This window comes from Phocoena sinus, chromosome 20, assembly GCF_008692025.1.
Source record: "Phocoena sinus isolate mPhoSin1 chromosome 20, mPhoSin1.pri, whole genome shotgun sequence".
In the NCBI taxonomy this organism is placed as follows: Eukaryota; Metazoa; Chordata; class Mammalia; order Artiodactyla; family Phocoenidae; genus Phocoena; species Phocoena sinus.
The window spans coordinates 5,491,030-5,510,353 of NC_045782.1; the positions used below are offsets into that span (position 1 = coordinate 5,491,030).

Consider the following 19,324-nt stretch of genomic DNA (forward strand, 5'->3'; position numbering starts at 1 on the left):
AGAGCCCTGGATTCTTTGGAATTAAGCATGTCCTCTGAGTGAGCTCCTCTCTGTTCAGGAAGGAGCAAGATGTGGCAGGTAGAGCCCACAAGAGGCACTTTGAAAGCTCACATGAGCTGGACTGGGCTCAGCCTTGGCATTTCTTCTAAGAAGTGGCCCTTAGACGTCGCTTGCCTGGGGAGGAGGAGAGCGGAGGCGGCGGGAGAGGTTAAGCTTCCGGGAGGTCTGATTTTTTCCATGGAGAACCCGTGACACAGTCTCCCTCTCTTTCTGGATATGTGGGGGTCACTCTGGTGCCTTGGTTGGCTACCATACTTGCCTTGAAGGTACGGATGTGAAAGGTCAGAGGTGGGACAGAGGGCAAAGTCACTGCCTCGTGCAAGCAAGAAGGTAATAGCTGCTTTTTGGGCAGCGCTGCTCTCTGCAGACATGTAGGGTGTTTCCTGTGTTACCTGTGACATGTGGAAAATCGAGTCCTGCTGAAAAATGCCTTTAGGCAGACAGACAAGAAGCCACACTTGCTGAAGCTGGTTGACAGTGTATACTCACATGAAGGTCAGAGAGAAATAATCACCCCCGAATGGCACAGGGGTCAGGGAAGCAGTGATAAAAAGAGCTCAGTTCTGCAATTTGTCCCATAAATGGTTGAACTAGGGCTGTGAAGGCACAGAGTGAATCATAGGCGTATGAACCAGGCCACTGTTCCAGGGCACTTGTAAATGCAGAAGGAAACCATTAAAACTCTTGTGAACAATGAATCCACTCATAAAGCTATCCCTCTTCCTCAGAATGAGTGACTGAAGAGGGCTATAAGTGGCCCAAACACCAACAGTTGTGGAAGGGATGTTCCAGGAAAAGCCAGCCTCTCTTGGGATATATTTCCCAGTTGTTTGATAACCAAGACCGTCAGACTAGCCTAGGCTTGCAGGGGGTTAAGCCCAAGGACGAGGGCCCATGGGGAGGCAGAGCAGATGAAGCCGGGTATAGCTGTAGATGATGATAACCGCCCCCCCACCACGAGGCAGAGTTTTATAATATTAATTATTAGAAGCTATTCCATGTGAAGCAGCTGCTGCTCCCTTTCCTGGCTCTGTCCAAGACCCTCAAGGCAGGAGAGCTGGGGATTCCCTACCACTGTACCCAAAAAGATTCTTCCACTGAATTGTACTGAGACATGATTCGCATACCACACGTCTCATCTAGTTAAGGCATACACTTCCACGGTTTCAGCATCTTCACAGGGCTGTGTGGTCGCCACCACAGTCTAGTTTTAGACTATTTAAGCACCCTGAAAGGAAACCACATGCACATTCAGTGCCACTCTCCACTCCCCACTTTCCCAGCCCCGGGCCATCCCTAGTCTGCTTTCTGTGTCTACAGATCTGCCTGTTCTAGACATTCCAGATAAACAGGGTCATACAACATGAGAACTTTTGTGTCCGGCTGCTTTCACTTATTTAGCATAATGTTTTCAAGGTTTACCCATGTTATAGCATGTACCAGTGCTTTGTTTTTATTGCCAGATACCATTCCAGTGTATAGATTCACCATCTTTTGTTTATCCACCCATCAGTTGAGCTATGGTCCCAATGCCTTTTCAGGGCAAAAATGTCTTTGCTTGGAACCAGCTACAACATCCTGTAAAGAAGTCGTAGATTTCAAAGTTAAGAATGTCTATTTCCCCTACATGGAATATAAAATCTAGAAAACTGAGAAGTTTTGACCTCTGGTACAGGGTACCTAGAAGTCAAGACCTAGTTAGGAAAAAATAAAAAAAGAGAAAAGAAAATGCCCCCGGACAAAAAAACACCTTGCCTTCTGCACCGTGTTGCAATGGGAAGGTATTCTGTAGGGAAAATGGCAAGCTAAGATATCTGAGGTCTCCTGGTAATGCTCCCCTGCTCTCTACTCCAGATTATGTGGGAGTTTTGGAGCTGGGTTGGAAAGGTGAGTGCAAGAGGAGGGGGCTGGATAAGTTTCGCTTCTCAGATCCCGGGGAAGCTTCCCTGCAAGTTGGCCTTTGGGCTGCTGCTACGAGGGTATCAGACAGTCAGTGCAATCTCGCGAGACTCGGCTGCCATGTGGTCTTCATCTCATGTTAACGTCAGTCCCAAAGGGCTGCTGCTCCTGCTGCTTTATTCTGGGCTCGTTAGAATGGCTGTCCTGCTGGACGGCCTGTTTCAGCCGACCTAGATGACCTATCTGGGGCTTGCAGTGAGCTTGAGCACGGGTTCCGTGAAGCTAGAGACCCGCTGGTGTTACAACAGGATGATGTCGGGGAGGACCCATCCTAGAACCCTGCCCTTGGACTCCACCAAGGCCAGAGTGGGAGATGGACGTTAGGTGGGCCCCGTGGCCCCCATCCTCCTGGTGTTCACACCTTTGCATACTCCCTTTCCCAGAAGGGTGGGACTCCCCAAAGAAGAAGCGATCAGAAAGGATGCCTTCCTGAGAAGATGCAAGGGGCCTGGGCTGCAGACTTGGCAAGCGCTACTTTACATACGGGTACGTAAAGCGGTACTTTATATGCCCATGGGCCTGGCCTTGGCTTTAAATAAATACTCCACTACATGAGCCTTGGAGTTCCCAGTAACAGAGATTCCAGTCATGTAGTAGCCTGCGTTTGAACCCTATGCCTGGATAGTCCAAGTCTCACTAGCACAGTGTTCTCCAAGTCGACTGTTGGATAGAATTCCCTGGAGGGCTAGTTAGCGCGCAGAGGCCTGGGCCCCACCCCAGAGTGTGTGATTCCCTTGGTCTAGGGTGGAGCCTGAGAATTTGCATTCCTGTCAAGTGCCCAGGTGATGCTGATGCTGCTAGTCTGGAGGCCACGCTTTGTGAGTCTAACACGTGGTTACATTCCAGTCTAGACCCCCACCGTCGGCTGCCTGGGTTACCTGAACCCTTGATGCTCAAGATGCAGATGCCATCTGAACACGAGCGTCAGCCCCCTGCTTGAAGACGGTGTGTTTAGCTAATAAGTGTGTGACCAGTGCGCCATATCAATTAGATTTACAGCACTCTGTCCTTCTCCATCTTGGAGTATTCAGTTAGCCTGTGGGTGTGCAGAAAGCTCCCCTACACCTCTTGCCAAAGCAACACCCTAAGCTTGGCTCCCTCAGGTGTATCTGGGAATTGAGGGCTGCACTCGGCGGGCACTGGCTGGAGGTCACTTGCAGAGGGGACACATTTCGCCCACGCCGGGCACTGCTCCAGTCGGTCCCCCACCCCACCCCAGATGTGTGCAACTCTCCCACCTGGGGATTCTGCTCTTTGTGAGGCGGGGCACTCTTCTCCCCTCCCTCCCAGGGCCCCCTACCTGAGTGAAGTTGTCCAGGGCCTTGTGCAGGTTGGCGTGCATGCCCGTGGGAGGCTCGTTGGTGATCTTAACGGAGTTCTCCAGGATGCCCTGGGGGATGATGTGGCCCTCAGTGGAGGGCGCGGGCTCCGCACTGATGAAGACCCTGAACTCTGGGTGGCTGTTCTCACTGTGCTCCTCCAGCTTCTTCTCCAGGGTACTGAGCCACTTGGCCACCAGGTGGATGTTCTGGTGGGAAGGAAGGACCCCTTGATTACAGGCATCTGCTTAAACAATTATCAGGAAGGCGGCTTGAGGAGGGACCTGGCCTTACTTTCAAACAAATCACATCCCAGCATGAGTCTTGGGATTCCCAGTAATGGGGACCCCTTGTATCCTGCAATTCAATCCTTTCCCTCGGTGTCCTAAGTCTCTCTAGCACAAGGATCTCAAACTTGACCAGGCATCGGGATCCCCTGGAGGGCCTGCTGAAACAAAGATTCTCGGGCCTCATCCCAGAGTGGTTGATGCAGGTGGTCCAGGGTAGGGCCTGAGGGCTCGCATTTCTACCAAGTCCTTGGGTGATGCCGCAGCTGCTGCTGGTCTGGGGGCTACACTTCAAGGGTCTAATGTGTGGTTACATTCCAAATCCGGATCCCCATATCTGACACCTGGATTTTTTTGAGCCTTTGATCAAAAGTGGGGCCCATGGATCAGCAATGTTGGCCTTACCTGGAAGCCAGTTAGAAATGCAGACTCAGACTTACTGAATTAGTGGATTTTAATAAGATCCTCCAGTGATTTGTATGCATGTTAAGCCTTGAAAAGCACTGATTTAAACTCCTTCTAGCTAGCTTTCCTTCCTCCCCTGCCCCTCTCGAAACCATTCTGCTAATTGTTGCCAAACTTATCTTCCTAAAACACACTGAGACACTGCTGCTCCCAGACAGGGAAAGCTCCTACTACAAGCCCAAGCTCCTCTGTCTGGTCTTTGAGCCCTTCTCCCCCAACAAAATCCCTTTCTGTCTGTCTGTCTGTCTGTGTAAAACAACATTTATTTCTTAGCACTACCTTGCAGCATGCACTTTTCACTCTAGCAAGGATAGTCACTTTGCTTCATTGCAATCTGTTTCATTGTGATGGATAGATAAAAGCTCCTTGATACATATTTGAGGAAGCCTGCTTGCAGAGCCTTAAATACACAGATCGGCACAGAGCAGAGTGCTTGGGCCACAGCAATTTGGTCTCTGAGTGCTACTTTCTCTTCCATGAAAAGAGAAATAACAATAATATTTTCCACACTTATTACCCAGGGTTGCTGGAAATAACCAAAGGTAATGGATTTGAAAGGGCTTTGTATACTGTGAACTGCTATGCAAGAGCTCGTAGCGATTGCTGAAATGAAACCCTGTGAAATGAAAGCATTCAGTTGTCATCACTCTATGGGAGCGGAGAGTCTGCTGGCTGCCTGGAGAGCCAGGGCTCGACGAGCCAGGCAGCACCCCCGGCCCGCAGTGAGAAACTCTGCCACTGCTTCAGGAATCCCCGCATCTGAGTTTCATCCTGGAGGTCTCTCAGAAACCACATCAGGGCAGCCGGTAGGTACCAGGGGGAGGAAAAGTTCTCTGCTCACTGTCTGGGGGGCTGGGTTCCTGAAGGTGCTAGTGCCCAGAAGGGGGTCTCTTTGGCAAATGAGCCTGAGACAGTCGGGGAGGTCACATCCTCCCAGCACCGAGCTGATCCAGTGGGAGGAAGCAGGAACCCCACTGTCATTCTCTTTTCTCCTTAGATTCCCACCGTTTCTGGAAAAGCGTCCCAGGGAATAGCAGATCCCTGTGCTGCTAGGCTCCAAATAAATAATGGGATAATTAAGGATGAAAACCCGACAACAACAAGTGTACAGTGAGCCATCAGGAGACAGAGGAAGTTCTCGGTAATCAAGGCCAGACGGGAGGGGAGGGACTGGCTTTTCCATGTGTCCTCCCTTCACTGATTTCTTCATTGATTCTTTTACCCCATGGGCTTTGGTTGAGTGTCTACTGTGTTCACGGTAGTGTGCTGGGTGCCAAAGGTAAATAAGGAATGTCTCTTTCCCCAAGAAAATGCAGTGAAGGACACAGCCATAGCGTAAGTGGTTTCCACGTAGCCATGGGTGCCCTCGCAGAGGTGGCTGCGGGAGAAGAGAGGAGTCAGCCACTCGCTCTGCGCCCAACAGCCCCAGGATCCATGCAAGCTGCGGAAACGGGAACAAGAGGACAGGCCGTGATTCAGGAGGGGTAGCCTTTACTTCTTGTACATGTTTAGTGAAACATGTACAAGAAGTGCTGTAGGTATTCCTATAACGGTAGGTGTTCCAGATTCCCGACCCCAGCATGAACTCTCAGTGAAGAGGCTCAGTCCTGGTTATATGTGTGATGTTCTAGTCACACATGTAATGAAGAGCCTGTAACATGTGACACGTGGAAAGGCAGAGCAGAGGAGAGCTCCATGGAATGCCTGGGACGAGATCAGCAGCCACCACTGGATTCAGCCTCGAGCTGAACGCCGGCCTCCTGAGCATGCAGCGCTGTGAGAACAGGCCTCCTTCGGGACGGGGGTGCCATTGAAACCAGAGGGAGTGGGGGGAGAGGGAGGGTATTGAGTGAGGGTGGGGTGAGGAGCAGAACACATGGGGCCGGACTGGAAGGAGAAGCCTGGGAAGTCAGGGACGCGGGCACGGTAGGAAAGGTGGCCCAGGGACTGCAGGGGTCGACCCAGGGACGGGGTCAAGAGTGACCCCAGCAGGGCAGAGGGGTCGTACCTGCAAAAGAACCCAGTGACCTTTCTTGGCAGCCAGGTCCAGCACAGCCTCAGCCACTACCTCCTGTCCTTGGCCCAAAGACACGTTGTGAAAGTTCCGGTTGTTGAAGGTATATCCGAGTTTTTTACCTAAAAGGGGCAGAGAATGGTCATCATTGCTTCTAATGCCATTGAGTGCTCATGAGGAAACGCGCACCTCCGCGCGGCTCCCCCATCGCAGGCTGCGGGAAGCCGTGCACCCCGACCTCACACACGGACCCCCTTCCTTCACGGGGCAGGGTTGCTGCATCTTCCAGCTTTTTTTTGCCAAAGAGAAGGAAGCACTTGTCTAGACAAAATGCTTCACCCCTCCCTCCTCACTTAGTCCCTGCCAACTAAAAACTGGCACTTGCCATCTGCCTGTACAAGGATTAAGTCACTCGCTACTGTAGCCGCTAACCTTCAGCACCCTATGAAAGGAGTTCAGGGTGGAGACCAGGAATGAGGCCCTCTGTGCTCTGGGAAGAACTGGCAGAACAGGTCTTCAGATAGTTAGGGATTCTCAGGAGAAGATGTTACGAGCCCAGCTCTTACGTGTCCTCATATCTAGAAAAGCACTCCAGTCCTTCACGGTGACGTCTGCTCTTCTGCAAACACGTGTGCCTGACTGCATGCCCCCCCTCACCAAAACCACATGCGCACTGACCTCCGAGTTGCTGTCTGCTGGGCTACAGTCCTCATTTTGCCCCCAAGAAAACTTAACTCACAGCTCTCACATCGTGCTTTTTTTTCAGTTGACATCCCAAAGAGTGGGCACATGTGCCGCTGCCCTTCTGTGCAGACTCCACTTGAAGAGCAGGCATTGGGCCACCATCCTAGAGAGTGAAAGGCTCGAAGAGTAGCAAGAGTGTGGGCGTGGCCAGGTCTGACGTGCTTTGTCCCCTGAATATATTAATAATAATATACATTTTCCCTGGAAGCTTACTGGGAGGTGAGGCCAAGAGGGGCACGACTCGGGTAGTTCGGCTTCCTGTACTTTATGCCATATGAACCTCCTCCCTGTTATTCCCACCACATAGAACCTTTACCCTCGTCATTTTGCACGAATTAGAGTGAAGAGAGGCAAGAGGCCAGCCACGAAGGGGCTTGGCTGCGTAGGTGTGAATGCTTGTATCTCACTGTCGGGAATGGAGTAAGGGAACGGCCACGCAAACGCACATGTCACAGCTGGGTCACTGGAGCAAGGCTGATGCTTAAGAGTTGCTCTGCGAGCCCAAGAAAGACTTCACACAAAGAAATAACCTTAATATAGGCAGCCAATTCTGCTTGGACAGCAGCTATTCACCCAACCCAATAAAGTTTGGAGGGCTTCCCTGGTGGCGCAGTGGTTGAGAATCTGCCTGCCAATGCAGGGGACACGGGTTCGAGCCCTGATCTGGGAAGATCCCACATGCCACGGAGCAACTAGGCCCGTGAGCCACAACTACTGAGCCTGTGCGTCTGGAGCTTGTGCACCGCAACAAGAGAGGCCACGACAGTGAGAGGCCCGCGCACCGCGATGAAGAGTGGCCCCTGCTCGCTGCAACTAGAGAAAGCCCTCGCACAGAAACGAAGACCCAACACAGCCATAAATAAATAAAAAATAATAATAAAGTTTAGAGAAATTACATAATATTCTTTAGAAAAAAGGATCAAAAAATGTGTAATACCATGAAGGAATCATCGAGCAATTTTTCTAAGAAGGTGAGATGCACAAGAGAAAAGAGGAGAAATTTAAAAGAGAAAAAGAATAAAAGTCTGTACTTAACAAATTTAGTTTCAGGGGAACTAAAATTGAAGTTGCAGTTTGATACTTGTGCAAGAAAATTTAAAGAACACTGTCAATATTGGATGTGTCTTTAAAGCACTAAAACAAAACTATAGTGTGTTCTTTAACTGTACAAGACCAAACAAGATGATGACTTTTTGTAGTGAGGAATAGTTATTACAGATTCAACTGAGATGAACCCAAGAAATACCCTTATTAAACTCTATAAATCCTAGCTGGCAATAGATTTGCTGTCAGCTTTAGAGCCAAGACTATGAACAACTTATTCCAGAGAAAAAGAACAGGATAAAGATGCTGGGATTATTAGATAGCCTCGGTGACATTTCTGCTCACAAAGACCCTACTTCTCTTCTTTGTTCACAAACAAAGGGTACAGGAAAAGAGGGCTTAACGAAAGATTAGTTCGAATTCCATGTGCTAGGGCTTCCATGCCCCCACCCCCCTGCCTTCAGCTCCTCTGTCCCTTTCAGATCTTCCTTCCAGCACCCCTATGGTGGTGTCACCAGGAGCCGGGCCGCACTGTGAGCCTCCCTGAGCATCCTGGTGGCCGTCCCTCCACGAGCTCCAGTCTGAGGACGCTACAGCGTCCGTGGCCCGCCGCCTAGCTCACATACCCCTGGGGCTGGGAGGAAGGGGAACATCCTTCTAGCCTTGTCTTGTTACTTGTCCTCATATCCTTTCATGTGCTCTCTTCTTTTTTTTTTAATTTAATTTATATTTATTTTAACATCTTTATTGGAGTATAATTGCTTTACAATGGTGTGTTAGTTTCTGCTTTATAACAAAGTGAATCAGTTACACATATACATATGTTCCCATATCTCTTCCCTCTTGCATCCCCCTCCCTCCCACCCTCCCTATCCCACCCCTCTAGGTGGTCACAAAGCACCGAGCTGATCTCCCTGTGCTATGCGGCTACTTCCCACTAGCTATCTGTTTTGGGTTTTTTTTTTTCGGTACACGGGCCTCTCACTGTTGGCGGCCTCTCCCGTTGCGGAGCACAGGCTCCGGACGCGCAGGCTCAGTGGCCATGGCTCACGGGCCCAGCCGCTCCGCGGCATGTGGGATCTTCCTGGAGCGGGGCACGAACCCACGTCCGCTGCATCGGCAGGCGGACTCCCAACCACTGCGCCACCAGGGAAGCCCTAGACATCTGTTTTACATCTGGTAGTGTATATATGTCCATGCCACTCTCTCATTTTGTCACAGCTTACCCTTCCTCCTCCCCATATCCTCAAGTCCATTCTCTAGTAGGTCTGTGTCTTTATTCCCATCTTGGCCCTAGGTTCTTCATGACCTTTTTTTTTGCTTGTTTTTTAGATTCCATATATGTGTGTTAGCATATGGTGAGATATCATCTCACACGTGTCAGAATGGCCATCATCAAAAAATCTACAAACAATAAATGCTGGAGAGGGTGTGGAGAAGATGGAACCCTCTTGTACTGTTGGTGGGAATGTAAATTAATACAGCCATTATGGAGATCAGTATGGAGGTTCCTTAAAAAACTAAAAATAGAATTACCATATGACCCAGCAATCCCACTACTGGGCATATACCTTGAGAAAACCATAATTCAAAAAGAGTCATGTAACACAGTGCTCATTGCAGCGCTATTTACAATAGCCAGGACATAGAAGCAACCTAAGTGTCCATCGACAGATGAATAGATAAAGAAGGTGTGGCACATATATACAATGGAATATTACTCAGCCATAAAAAGAAACGAAATTGAGTTATTTGTAGTGAGGTGGATGGACCCAGAGTCTGTCATACGGAGTGAAGTGAGTCAGGAAGAGTAAAACAAATACCGTATGCTAACACATGTGCTCTCTTCTAAAGCACATGCTATTGGCTACATTGCCTACTAACTCTTATGTTTTCTGCCTTCTATCAACTTCCTAGCAAGAGTCACTTTTATTAGGGGTTTTGGAACTTGGTTTAAAATATTCCATATTTTCTGTCTCATCATTATCTTGGTGAGCTTTAATGCCACTATGGATGACTCAGCCAACACCCAGCCTCATGCTTCGTCATCTTCAAAGAATTTCTTTCCATTTCTGTTCCCCGTTCCCAGTGGCTGCAGCGAGGCTTTGTCCCTGCAAACTCTCCCACATCTGGCACATCATTCTTTCATTTTTACTCACAACTCTAACTTCCTGCTGTCCAGACTGCTCACTCTCTTACTCCTCCTTGCATATTACTCTATATCAGCAAAACGTCCAGTCCATTGGCTCCTCTGTGTTTTCTAACCTTCATCTTTACCTCCTTCTTATTTTAAGATGGACCCAATAATCCTTCATTTGAGCCATGATCTTATAAAATTCTTCACTCCATTGCCCATTCTACGTCTGCATCCCCCAACTTCTGTAAAGCCACAACCCTGTACAAGTCTATGTGTTAATACAGGAGAAAAAATAACACACTGAGTGAACCGGTGCCACCACAAGCTGATGCTCCTCAGTCTTGTGAGGCTGTCTGGTGATCTGTCACGTCCAGAAGCTGGCTATGTTGTCCACTCCCCTCTTCCCGTAACTTCCTAATGGCTGCCCCGCTTCTTACGCTCAGCACTTTGCTTCACGCTTTACTGCTCCCTCTGCCCGACAAAACATCTGCCACCTGGTAGAACACCTTCCATTTACTGCCATTGTATGTGCCTCTGCGCACATCCCTGTTCCATCCCCATCCCTGCACAGCCCCCTCTCAGTGGAAGGGCTGTCCCCCGTCCCCAGCACATGAACAGATGGGTGAGTGTCCCTCCACACAGAAACTACACTCTTCCAGTCTTGAAGCTGCTCTGTACAGACTGTACTTGCTCCATCCTAGCCAACTTCAACTGACGCTTAAGAGAAAGAGAATGGAGTCAGGAACAATGAAAAAGAGGCTCTCAGCAAAGTGTTGATAATCTAGCTGCAAAGACACCGAATTGAAAACTGTTTCCTTGAACACACCTGGTAGCAGGCTGACAAAAATCTAAAGGAACTCCTCCTCTGACCAGCACATTGGAAAGAGGGAGAGGAGGCAGTGGAAGGCCCAAGTGGTAGATAAACGGAAACATTTTGTCAATGCCAGGAACTGGACAAAGGAGGATGGAGACCAAGCAAGATCATGCAAGAGTCAAGTCAAAGAAGGACCAGAGAAGGTGCCTTGTAAGGGTGGGAAGGGGAGGTCCTCTGTTGGGAGGGCCGAGGACGATACTGTGCTTCGCAAGGGTGTGACAAAAGGATGTAAAGGAAGGAGCAAACCGAGCTGCCTCAAAGAATAGACGCGTCATCATCGTCATTTTAATGCCGTATAATGCTACTGTACTTTTAATGTTTCAAAGCCTTTTCACATCTGAGATTTCATTCTTATCTTCACAGTAACCCTGGGAGGAAGGTATTAGGGGGTGATTGGAAATGATGGGTGATTGCTTTTAGATGAAGCAAAAGCAAAAATAATCATGCAAATAAGGAAGTGTGGCTCATTCAGGAAGAAGGTGATGAGAAGAGAGAGAAGGTAAAGAATTAATCTGCAAACGCAAGAAGGAATGCTGTGCGGGTGGGTGGAAGTGGGTTCATGTTAAAACATAGGCCAAGGAAAGTGGATGGAATTCTGTCCTCCTCCTTCGTCAAAATTGTTGAGGAAGGAAAATCTTGGAGGAGACTAAGAGGCATAAAACTGCCAGAAAAGCTTAGATTCTTTAAAAAAAATTTTTAATTAAAAAAATTTTATTTTATATTGGAGTATAGTTGATTTACAATGTTGTGTTAGTTTCAGGTGTACAGCAAAGTGATTCAGTTATACATATACATATACCTATTGTTTTTCAGATTCTTAGAAAAGCACAGATTCTTAACCAAGTGTCAATGGATGAGCTTCAGAAGCTTAGAGAACTCCAAAAATCATATATAGTATTTTGTCTGTCTGTGGGTTCATGCATTTCGGGAGAAGGGCTGGAGTGAGGATGGGGGAACAAAATCTTTCATCTGCCAAGCTTTGTCTGCGTCTACATGGAGTAAAACAGTGTCTGATGGAGTCTGATGCACAGACTCTGCCCAAGCACAGAGACAGTGAGTTTCCTGAATAAGCGGGGGCCTAGGGGACATAGGGGAAAGTGAGTCAGTTATGTGGATTCCAAACCTGAGAATAGGAGTCCGTCAGGCACAATGATTAGATCCAAGATGTGGAGCACATGATGTCACCAGGGTATATGTTCTAAATGGGTGCATGAGAAAACGAATCAAACCATCCAGAACGCAGAGGGGGAGGAAGAGAGAGAGAAAGAGGCACAGGTGCCCAGGCAACCTCTAGCCGATGAACAGCAATATTGCCTCTGGTCGGGAAATATGCGTTAAGATGAAGCCAAGGGCAGGGCTGAGGTGACTTATTCAGAGACAAATAACCAATACGGTTCAGGGACAGGTCAGCTTGCCTGAAACGACAGAAAGCTTCAAACTACATGATGGAATAATAGTTGGGGGTCAACTGGCAAAGAACAGTAGGAAATTGCTCAAAAACAGGGTATATGAAAGCTTCCGAAAAGGAAAATACTGAATAAAAATGAGGAGACTAGATTTGTCATTATGAAAGGAATAAAACCAACATGGGACAGAAGGAATACAGAATCTATGAAAAAGTGAAAGTCAGGAATAACATAGCAATAACAACAGTTCTTATGCTCATTTATTCATTCGTTTGTTAATTCATTCAACCGATATTTACTGAGTACCTCTCTGTGCTAGTTACGCTTAGGCACTGGTAAGAAAATGATGAGCAAGATGACACGGTCCTTGACCTCCAGGGTCTTAGCGACATGCAGACAGGCAAACGTAAGTTAAAATTGTAAAAGAAGGGTCTAATGAGAATTGTATTCAATGCTCTGAAGCAAATAATATGTATAAGGGGAAACCAAATGGTCTCGTGCAGAGGTCAGGAGAAGCTGATCCCTGCAGGACTGGCAGGCATTGGACTGACGAGCTGGGGAGAAGTATTTCAGGTAAAAGGAATTGCTTGAGAAAACGCCCTGGGCCGGGAGGGCTCATGACGGAGAACCTAAAAGAGCCATGTGGCCAGAGAAGTGTGAGTTTGAGGGAATGTAAGATCCAAGGCTGGACAGAAAGGCCAGGCCATGCAGGTCACAGAGACCATGTTTATAGTACTGGACATTACCTTGAGAACTGTGGGGAACCACTAGAGCGATTTAAGTGGGAGAATGATAACAATCAGACCTGAGGTTTGGCAAGATGAGTCTGGCTGTAAGAGCAGCAAAAATTGCAGGTGGGGGAGGAGAACCGGGATAAGTTAGGAGGCTATTGTGATAGTCCAGTGAGAGATGTGGTGACTCAGAGGAGGGAGACACAATGAAACAACTAGACTCATTTGAAACACATTTAGAAGGTGGAAGCAATAGGACTAGATGTGGTAGGTAGTGGAGGAGGGGTCTAGGGTGACTGATTCCCAGGTTTCCGGCATGAGCAACTTGCTGAATGGTGGTGATATTTACCAAAAATGATAGAATAAAATTTCCAGAGATAAAGAGAGGTGTGACTCTCCCACTTGAAAAGGCAGGCTGAGTGCTGAGCAGGTGAATGAAAAACACCCGTACCTAACTCAGCTCATGAAATGTCAGAACACACGGTAGAAAGATGATCCTAAAGTTTCCAGGGAATAAAAATAGGGCACCAACAAAGAAACAAGGGAAGAATAGCACCCTACTAGCATATGGCCTCCTATGAATAAAACTGAATTCTAGGAGACAACTGAGCAGTGTGGACACATTCTGAGTAAAAATCATTTTGGACCTAGCAGACCTATTTAAAGAGTATGTGGGCAAAACTGGTCTTTTTAGACACCCAAAGATTCAGAAATTTTACTTCCCGTGATTTTTTCCTGATGACTTATGCTACCAAATCTAGGATGAAGCCAATTGATTGGCAGTAATGGGAGCTAAATTCTTATTTTTCATACCAGGGAATAAATAGATACTGAAACTTTATAAATTCAGAAATAGTGATATAAATTATTAGTAGGAAATAGAGAAACAATTGTCAGAAGGAATAAATTCAGAAATAGGCAAAACCCCAGTGCCTGGGAAGGGGGACTGGGTGTGGGAAGGGCTGGAGCTGAGAACTATTGCTTTTCATTTTAAATTCCTTATTATAGGTATTTTAAAAATATGTTACTTGAACTTTTTAGGAGATTACAAAAATATACATTAAATTAGTGAATAAGATAATTCTCTTCCTTATACAGAACTCATCTATTCTTTAGAGCCAAACACCAGGCTCTAAATCTACACCAGGTGTAGATTCCTTTCATGGAGGTGTATTACCTGGTCTGGATTCTCATCCATAAAGACCTGGCTCTGTAAAAACCTGCTGAGGCCTTACTTAACTTTGCAACATGTGTAGTTTTGCTAGCTTTTTTTTCCCCCTTGGCCGCGACACGAGGCTTGAAGGATCTTAGTTCCCTGACCAGGGATAGAACCAGGGGCCACGGCAGTGAAAGTGTGGAGTCCTAAGCACGGGACTGCCAGGGAACTCCCTAGTTTTGCTAGTTTTATAGTTTTGATTAGTCATCCATTTGTTCATCCCTTTATTTAACTTACATTTTAAAATGTATTTATTTTGGGCTTTTCTGGTGGCGCAGTGGTTGAGAGTCTGCCTGCCGATGCAGGGGACACGGGTTCATGCCTCGGTCCGGGAAGATCCCACATGCCGCAGAGCGGCTGGGCCCGTGAGCCACGGCCGCTGAGCCTGCGCGTCTGGAGCCTGTGCTCCGCACGGAAGAGGCCACAACAGTGAGAGGCCCACGTACCGCAAAAAAACAAGAAAGCAAAAACAAAACCAAAAACGAAATGTATTTATTTTCTTTTATTTATTTATTTTTGCTTGCGTTGGGTCTTCGTTGCTGTGCGTGGGCTTTCTCTAGTTGCACGAGCTGGGGCTACTCTTCGTTGCGGTGTGCGGGTTTCTCATTGCAGTGGCTTCTCTTGTTGTGGAGCACGGGCTCTAGGTGCGCAGGCTTCAGTAGTTGTGGCACATGGGCTCAGTAGTTGTGGCTCATGAGATCTGGAGTGCAGTCTCAGTAGTTGTGGTACACGGGCTTAGTTGCTCCGTGGCATGTGGGATTTTCCCGGACCAGGGATGGAACCCATGTCCCCTGCATTGGCAGGCGGATTCTTAACCACTGTGCCACCAGGGAAGTCCTATTTAATGTATTTATTTACTGAGTGCCTAGCACGTGAAAATACAGAGATAGGAACTTGAATACTACCTTGAAAAGGACATCTATTCCCAGAGCTCTCACTCTCACATAAAGATACCGTAGTAGTCACTAGACAATTACAATGTGATATATAGACCGAAGGGTGCTCTAAGAGCACATGGGGAGGGGTACCCAGCACCTTGGAAATCAAGTAGGGCTTCCTGGAGGTGGTGACATTGAAACTGGTATCTGAAGGATGAGTAGAAGGTAGCCTGGTGAAGGGGATGCCAGAGGGGGGACAGAATGTTTGGGAGAATGGAATGGCTTCCATGTAGAGTGAAAAAGAGGGGAGTAGGGACATGTAGGCAGAATAAGGAGTGCCCAAAGGTGCCCATGTTCTAAATCCCGGAATCTGTGAATATATGTGACTTTACAGGCAAAAGAGACTCTGCAGATGTGGTTAAAGACCTCCAGATGGGGAGATTATCCTGGGTTATCTGAGTGGGTCTGATATAGTCATAGGGGTCCTTATGAGGGAAAGTGGGAGACAGTAAGCCCCATGTATGATTTCTGACCTCCAGAACTGTAAAATAATAGTGTTATTTTAAGCCTCTAAGTTTGTGATAATTTGTTACAGCAGCAACAGGAAACTAATAATGGAAAATAGGCTGGAGAGATAGGGAGGGACTGGAGGACAAAGCTCCCTGTAAGCCATGTTAAGGTGTTTGGACTTCATCCTGAGGGCACTAGGAGCCTGTAAAAGGACTGTACTTGTTTTTCAGAATAACTGCTCCAGCCATAGGAAGGGGAATGGGTGCGTGGGTGGTGGGACAAGGTCTCTTCATGAACCTGCTACCTTACATCACAGAGCAGTCCTCCCTCTGTTCATGACCCCCTGGGGTTGGTTCAGCAATTACCCTGATTTCTGTATGGTTAGCAAATACCAAGCACTGCAAAATGAACCTTGAATCAGGAAAAGAGAAGCTGACAGACGCAGAGTGACAGTGCCTGGGGCTGGTGCAGCCTTGGCTCCATAATGAGGTCTTCTTACCTTGATTTTCCACATCCTTCAGTGGGTCCACCCCTGGAGACAGGATAAAAAACATGGGAGTGGCTGGTCCCAATTCTTCAAAAGAGGCTGCAAAGTCCAGTGCTCTTCCCACCACATATTTGCTTCCTAACTTCTCCTCAATAAAATCTCTGCCAGGAATAAAAGAAGGTCCACGTGTGTATAGCAGTCACAGAATAATAACATATGAGCAACAGAGGTCTGTAGACATGGAAGGATGTGCTCAAGATCACGGCTTGGCAGTTACGGAGCTAGGACCAACGCCAAGCACGACTTACTGATTAAGTCGACACTTACGTCCTTTGCTGCTGGTCGTGCACCTGCTCACCTAGATCAGGGCTCCTTCTGGATCCCCATCCAGCCAGGCCACCACTGACTCCTCTGTGGAGCTGGGATTTCCTGTTACATCACCACCACCCATCAGAAGCCTGCCAGGAGCAAGCAACGCTTTCCGGAAGCTTGCAGGCAGCTAAGACCTCCATACATTGTATCCCTGGGATCCTCCATCCCTATCCATGATTGAAGGCCCTCCAGGCTTCTAGTCCCTCACGTTCTATCATTCTCTGTGTTTCCTTTCACCTTACTCCACTTACCAGTGTTCCTCTTCCTATGTCCCATTTCAGGCTAAACAAAACCTTGCAGTTGTAACCACTTTCTGACAATCCAGCCTAACTCTTGGCCTTAAAAGCTCCCGCAAGGACAATGTTTTCCCTGTACCCTTCTCAGCTGGGCTCATTCTCAGTACTGGGAGCTGGGATCACGGTCCTGCTCACGGATGACCATTACATCTAAACCCTTTCTTTCCCACTCGTGTGGCTCCACTGAGGCTCGTTTGCCCTGACTGTACCACCACGACCCCTGCACATCCATGTCGTCCACTGCTCCTTTGGTCCCTTTACTCATTCACTCATCACTTGGACTTTGGCTCATGGACTGTCTCTCCACCAGCCTGAGTGACGTTAGCGTCCATGTGGACAATCCTCCAGATTCTTAACAATCTTCCATTCTTCCCCATGTCAGCCACCTGATTCCAAGGCCACACCCTCATCCTTGTGGTTTACTTGGGAACTTTTTCTATGTCTGAAACCATAAATGGAAACATCTCACTCTCTGACCAAAGCTTTCCATCCTTATAGTTCTTTTAGTAACTTATCATTGGTGAACTTATTCTTTACCTGTATTGGTGCCATAAATGCAGGATTTTCAGTATCTTGGCCTCCCTGGTGTTTTTTTTCTTTCTTTCTTTTTTTATCATCCCCTTATTCTTGTCACTACAAGTCTTGTTCAATTCAGGGTAGGCTCCATGGCCTGTAACTTCCTCTTTTCTTTTTTTTTTTTAAAACAACTTTCTTGAGGTACAATCAACATACCATAAAATTCACCAATTTTTAGTATACTATTCAATAATGTTTAATACATTCACGGAATTGTAATCTTCATCATAATCCAGTTTTAGAACATTTTAAGCCTGCAATAAGATTCTCCTGCCTACTTAGAGAATTCCTATTCCTACCCTCCAGCCCCAGGCAGCTGCTAATTCGCCGTCTCTGTAGGCTGCATGGCCTGTGACTTCTAATCATTCTCCTGCCAGAACCACACACCTCCCTTCCCTAAGTCTTATTCCACCAGGGATCCATGCTCTGAATCTACCCTAGGGCTGTTGGATGCAGCTGTAGAAAATCATCCAGTGGTGAAGGCTGGCGCCCTACAAATGCAGGATCTCACCAGGTGGGCCCTCAATGCCGCTTGGAATTCTTTGAGTTTCCCTGGTCAGCAGTCTCCCATTTTTTCACAGATCCTATTTCAGATCTTTTGCACATTCCTCAAATCTCCAACCCTGCCACCTCCCCTTTCACACAAACGCACGCAGCGAGATCTTGCTTCCTGATCCTCAGAGGGAGTGGAAGTCATGAGACAAAACCTTGCTCAATTTTCTGCCATGCTTTTAGCACCTCTGCTGCAGTCACACCCACCTCTCTCTGTCTTTTGTAATGAAAGGGGTGCTCCTCCCGCCAAGTGTGACCTTTCCATCTGTCCTCTGGATCTCACATCTCCTGCCACATTACATGTGATCCGCCTCCTTCCCAGTGCTGATACTGATGAGCACCTCTTCCCAAAGGGTCCACTTAGATATTAAGACAATACATGGCAAACACAGAGCAAGCAACGGGCCTCATGGGATTTTGGTTGTTGGTACAAAGGCTCCCATCAAGATAAACTTGTGGCCTTTGTGCTCAGCCCTGCCGGTCTGGCCACACCCATCCTGGCTTCGCCACCACCCTGCCCCTACCTCATGGCATAGGTCATCCGGTCAGGCCGCATGGCTCTCATCATGCAGAGGCGCTGCAGGCCTGTCTTGTTCTTCCACTCCTGGGGGAACTTCTCCTTCTCAGGACATTCTGATTCGATAAACTTTTTCCAGCCCTTGGCGGATCCCTCAATGTCCCGATCCAGATTACAGAATTCTTCCATTGATGAAAGTGCCTGAAAAATGTCAGGGAATCTTGCTCTGAAATGCAGTTTCTCCAGAAAGCTGTCATCTGTGTTGTGTTGGGGGTTGGCGGGGGGCAAGGCGGTATTTTAGACATAATTCTGTCTCGTTCATACTCTTTTCTGGAGTCTTGAATCTTCCCGCCCAGTAAACTCAAGGTAGAGGAAGGATTTTGATCAGCTTACCATCAGCAACCTGTCCCAATAATATGCAAGGATGGGAAATGCTCAGCTGTGGAGACCAAGCAGCACCTCCCTCGAGGGTACTGCTGGGAAGAGGGACAAGAAGGGATGCTGGGATTTTTCTGGTCCCGGAGCCCGGACACTTGAAGTCAGTGACTCTTCTCTTTCATTCCCATACTCACACTCACTCTGCCAGCAACGCCTGTCAATTCCTCCCTCAAAATGTCTCTAGAATCACTGACTTTGTGTTAATGCCAACTTTAACATTTCTCTGTGTCACCTGCTTCCCTAAGCATTAAATCCCAAGGCATAACATCTGAATCAAATCTCTTCATTTAGGGCTTCCCCCCAATCCATCCAGCTAACCAGGTGGCCCATTTCCTCCCTCCTCTGTCCACACACATCTGCCCTCAGCCCCGGAAATGTGCCAGATGATCTCCAAACTTGGTGCCTTGTTCACACTAGTTTCATCACGGGAGTGGTCCTGTTC

The 19,324-nt window shown here is 47.8% G+C and overlaps 1 protein-coding gene across 1 annotated transcript in view; it reads right to left on the reverse strand.

Annotated features, from left to right (window-relative positions):
• Nucleotides 1-19,324, reverse strand: part of DNAH9 (dynein axonemal heavy chain 9) — a 304,275-nt gene that overhangs the window by 21,759 nt on the left and 263,192 nt on the right. Inside the window, exons 60-63 of the mRNA XM_032616402.1 lie at nt 18,452-18,645; nt 16,144-16,292; nt 6,099-6,226; nt 3,320-3,547 (exon numbers count right to left, since the gene is read on the reverse strand). Coding sequence (XP_032472293.1) covers nt 3,320-3,547; nt 6,099-6,226; nt 16,144-16,292; nt 18,452-18,645 — 699 coding nt within the window. The remainder of the gene's footprint in view (nt 1-3,319; nt 3,548-6,098; nt 6,227-16,143; nt 16,293-18,451; nt 18,646-19,324) is intronic.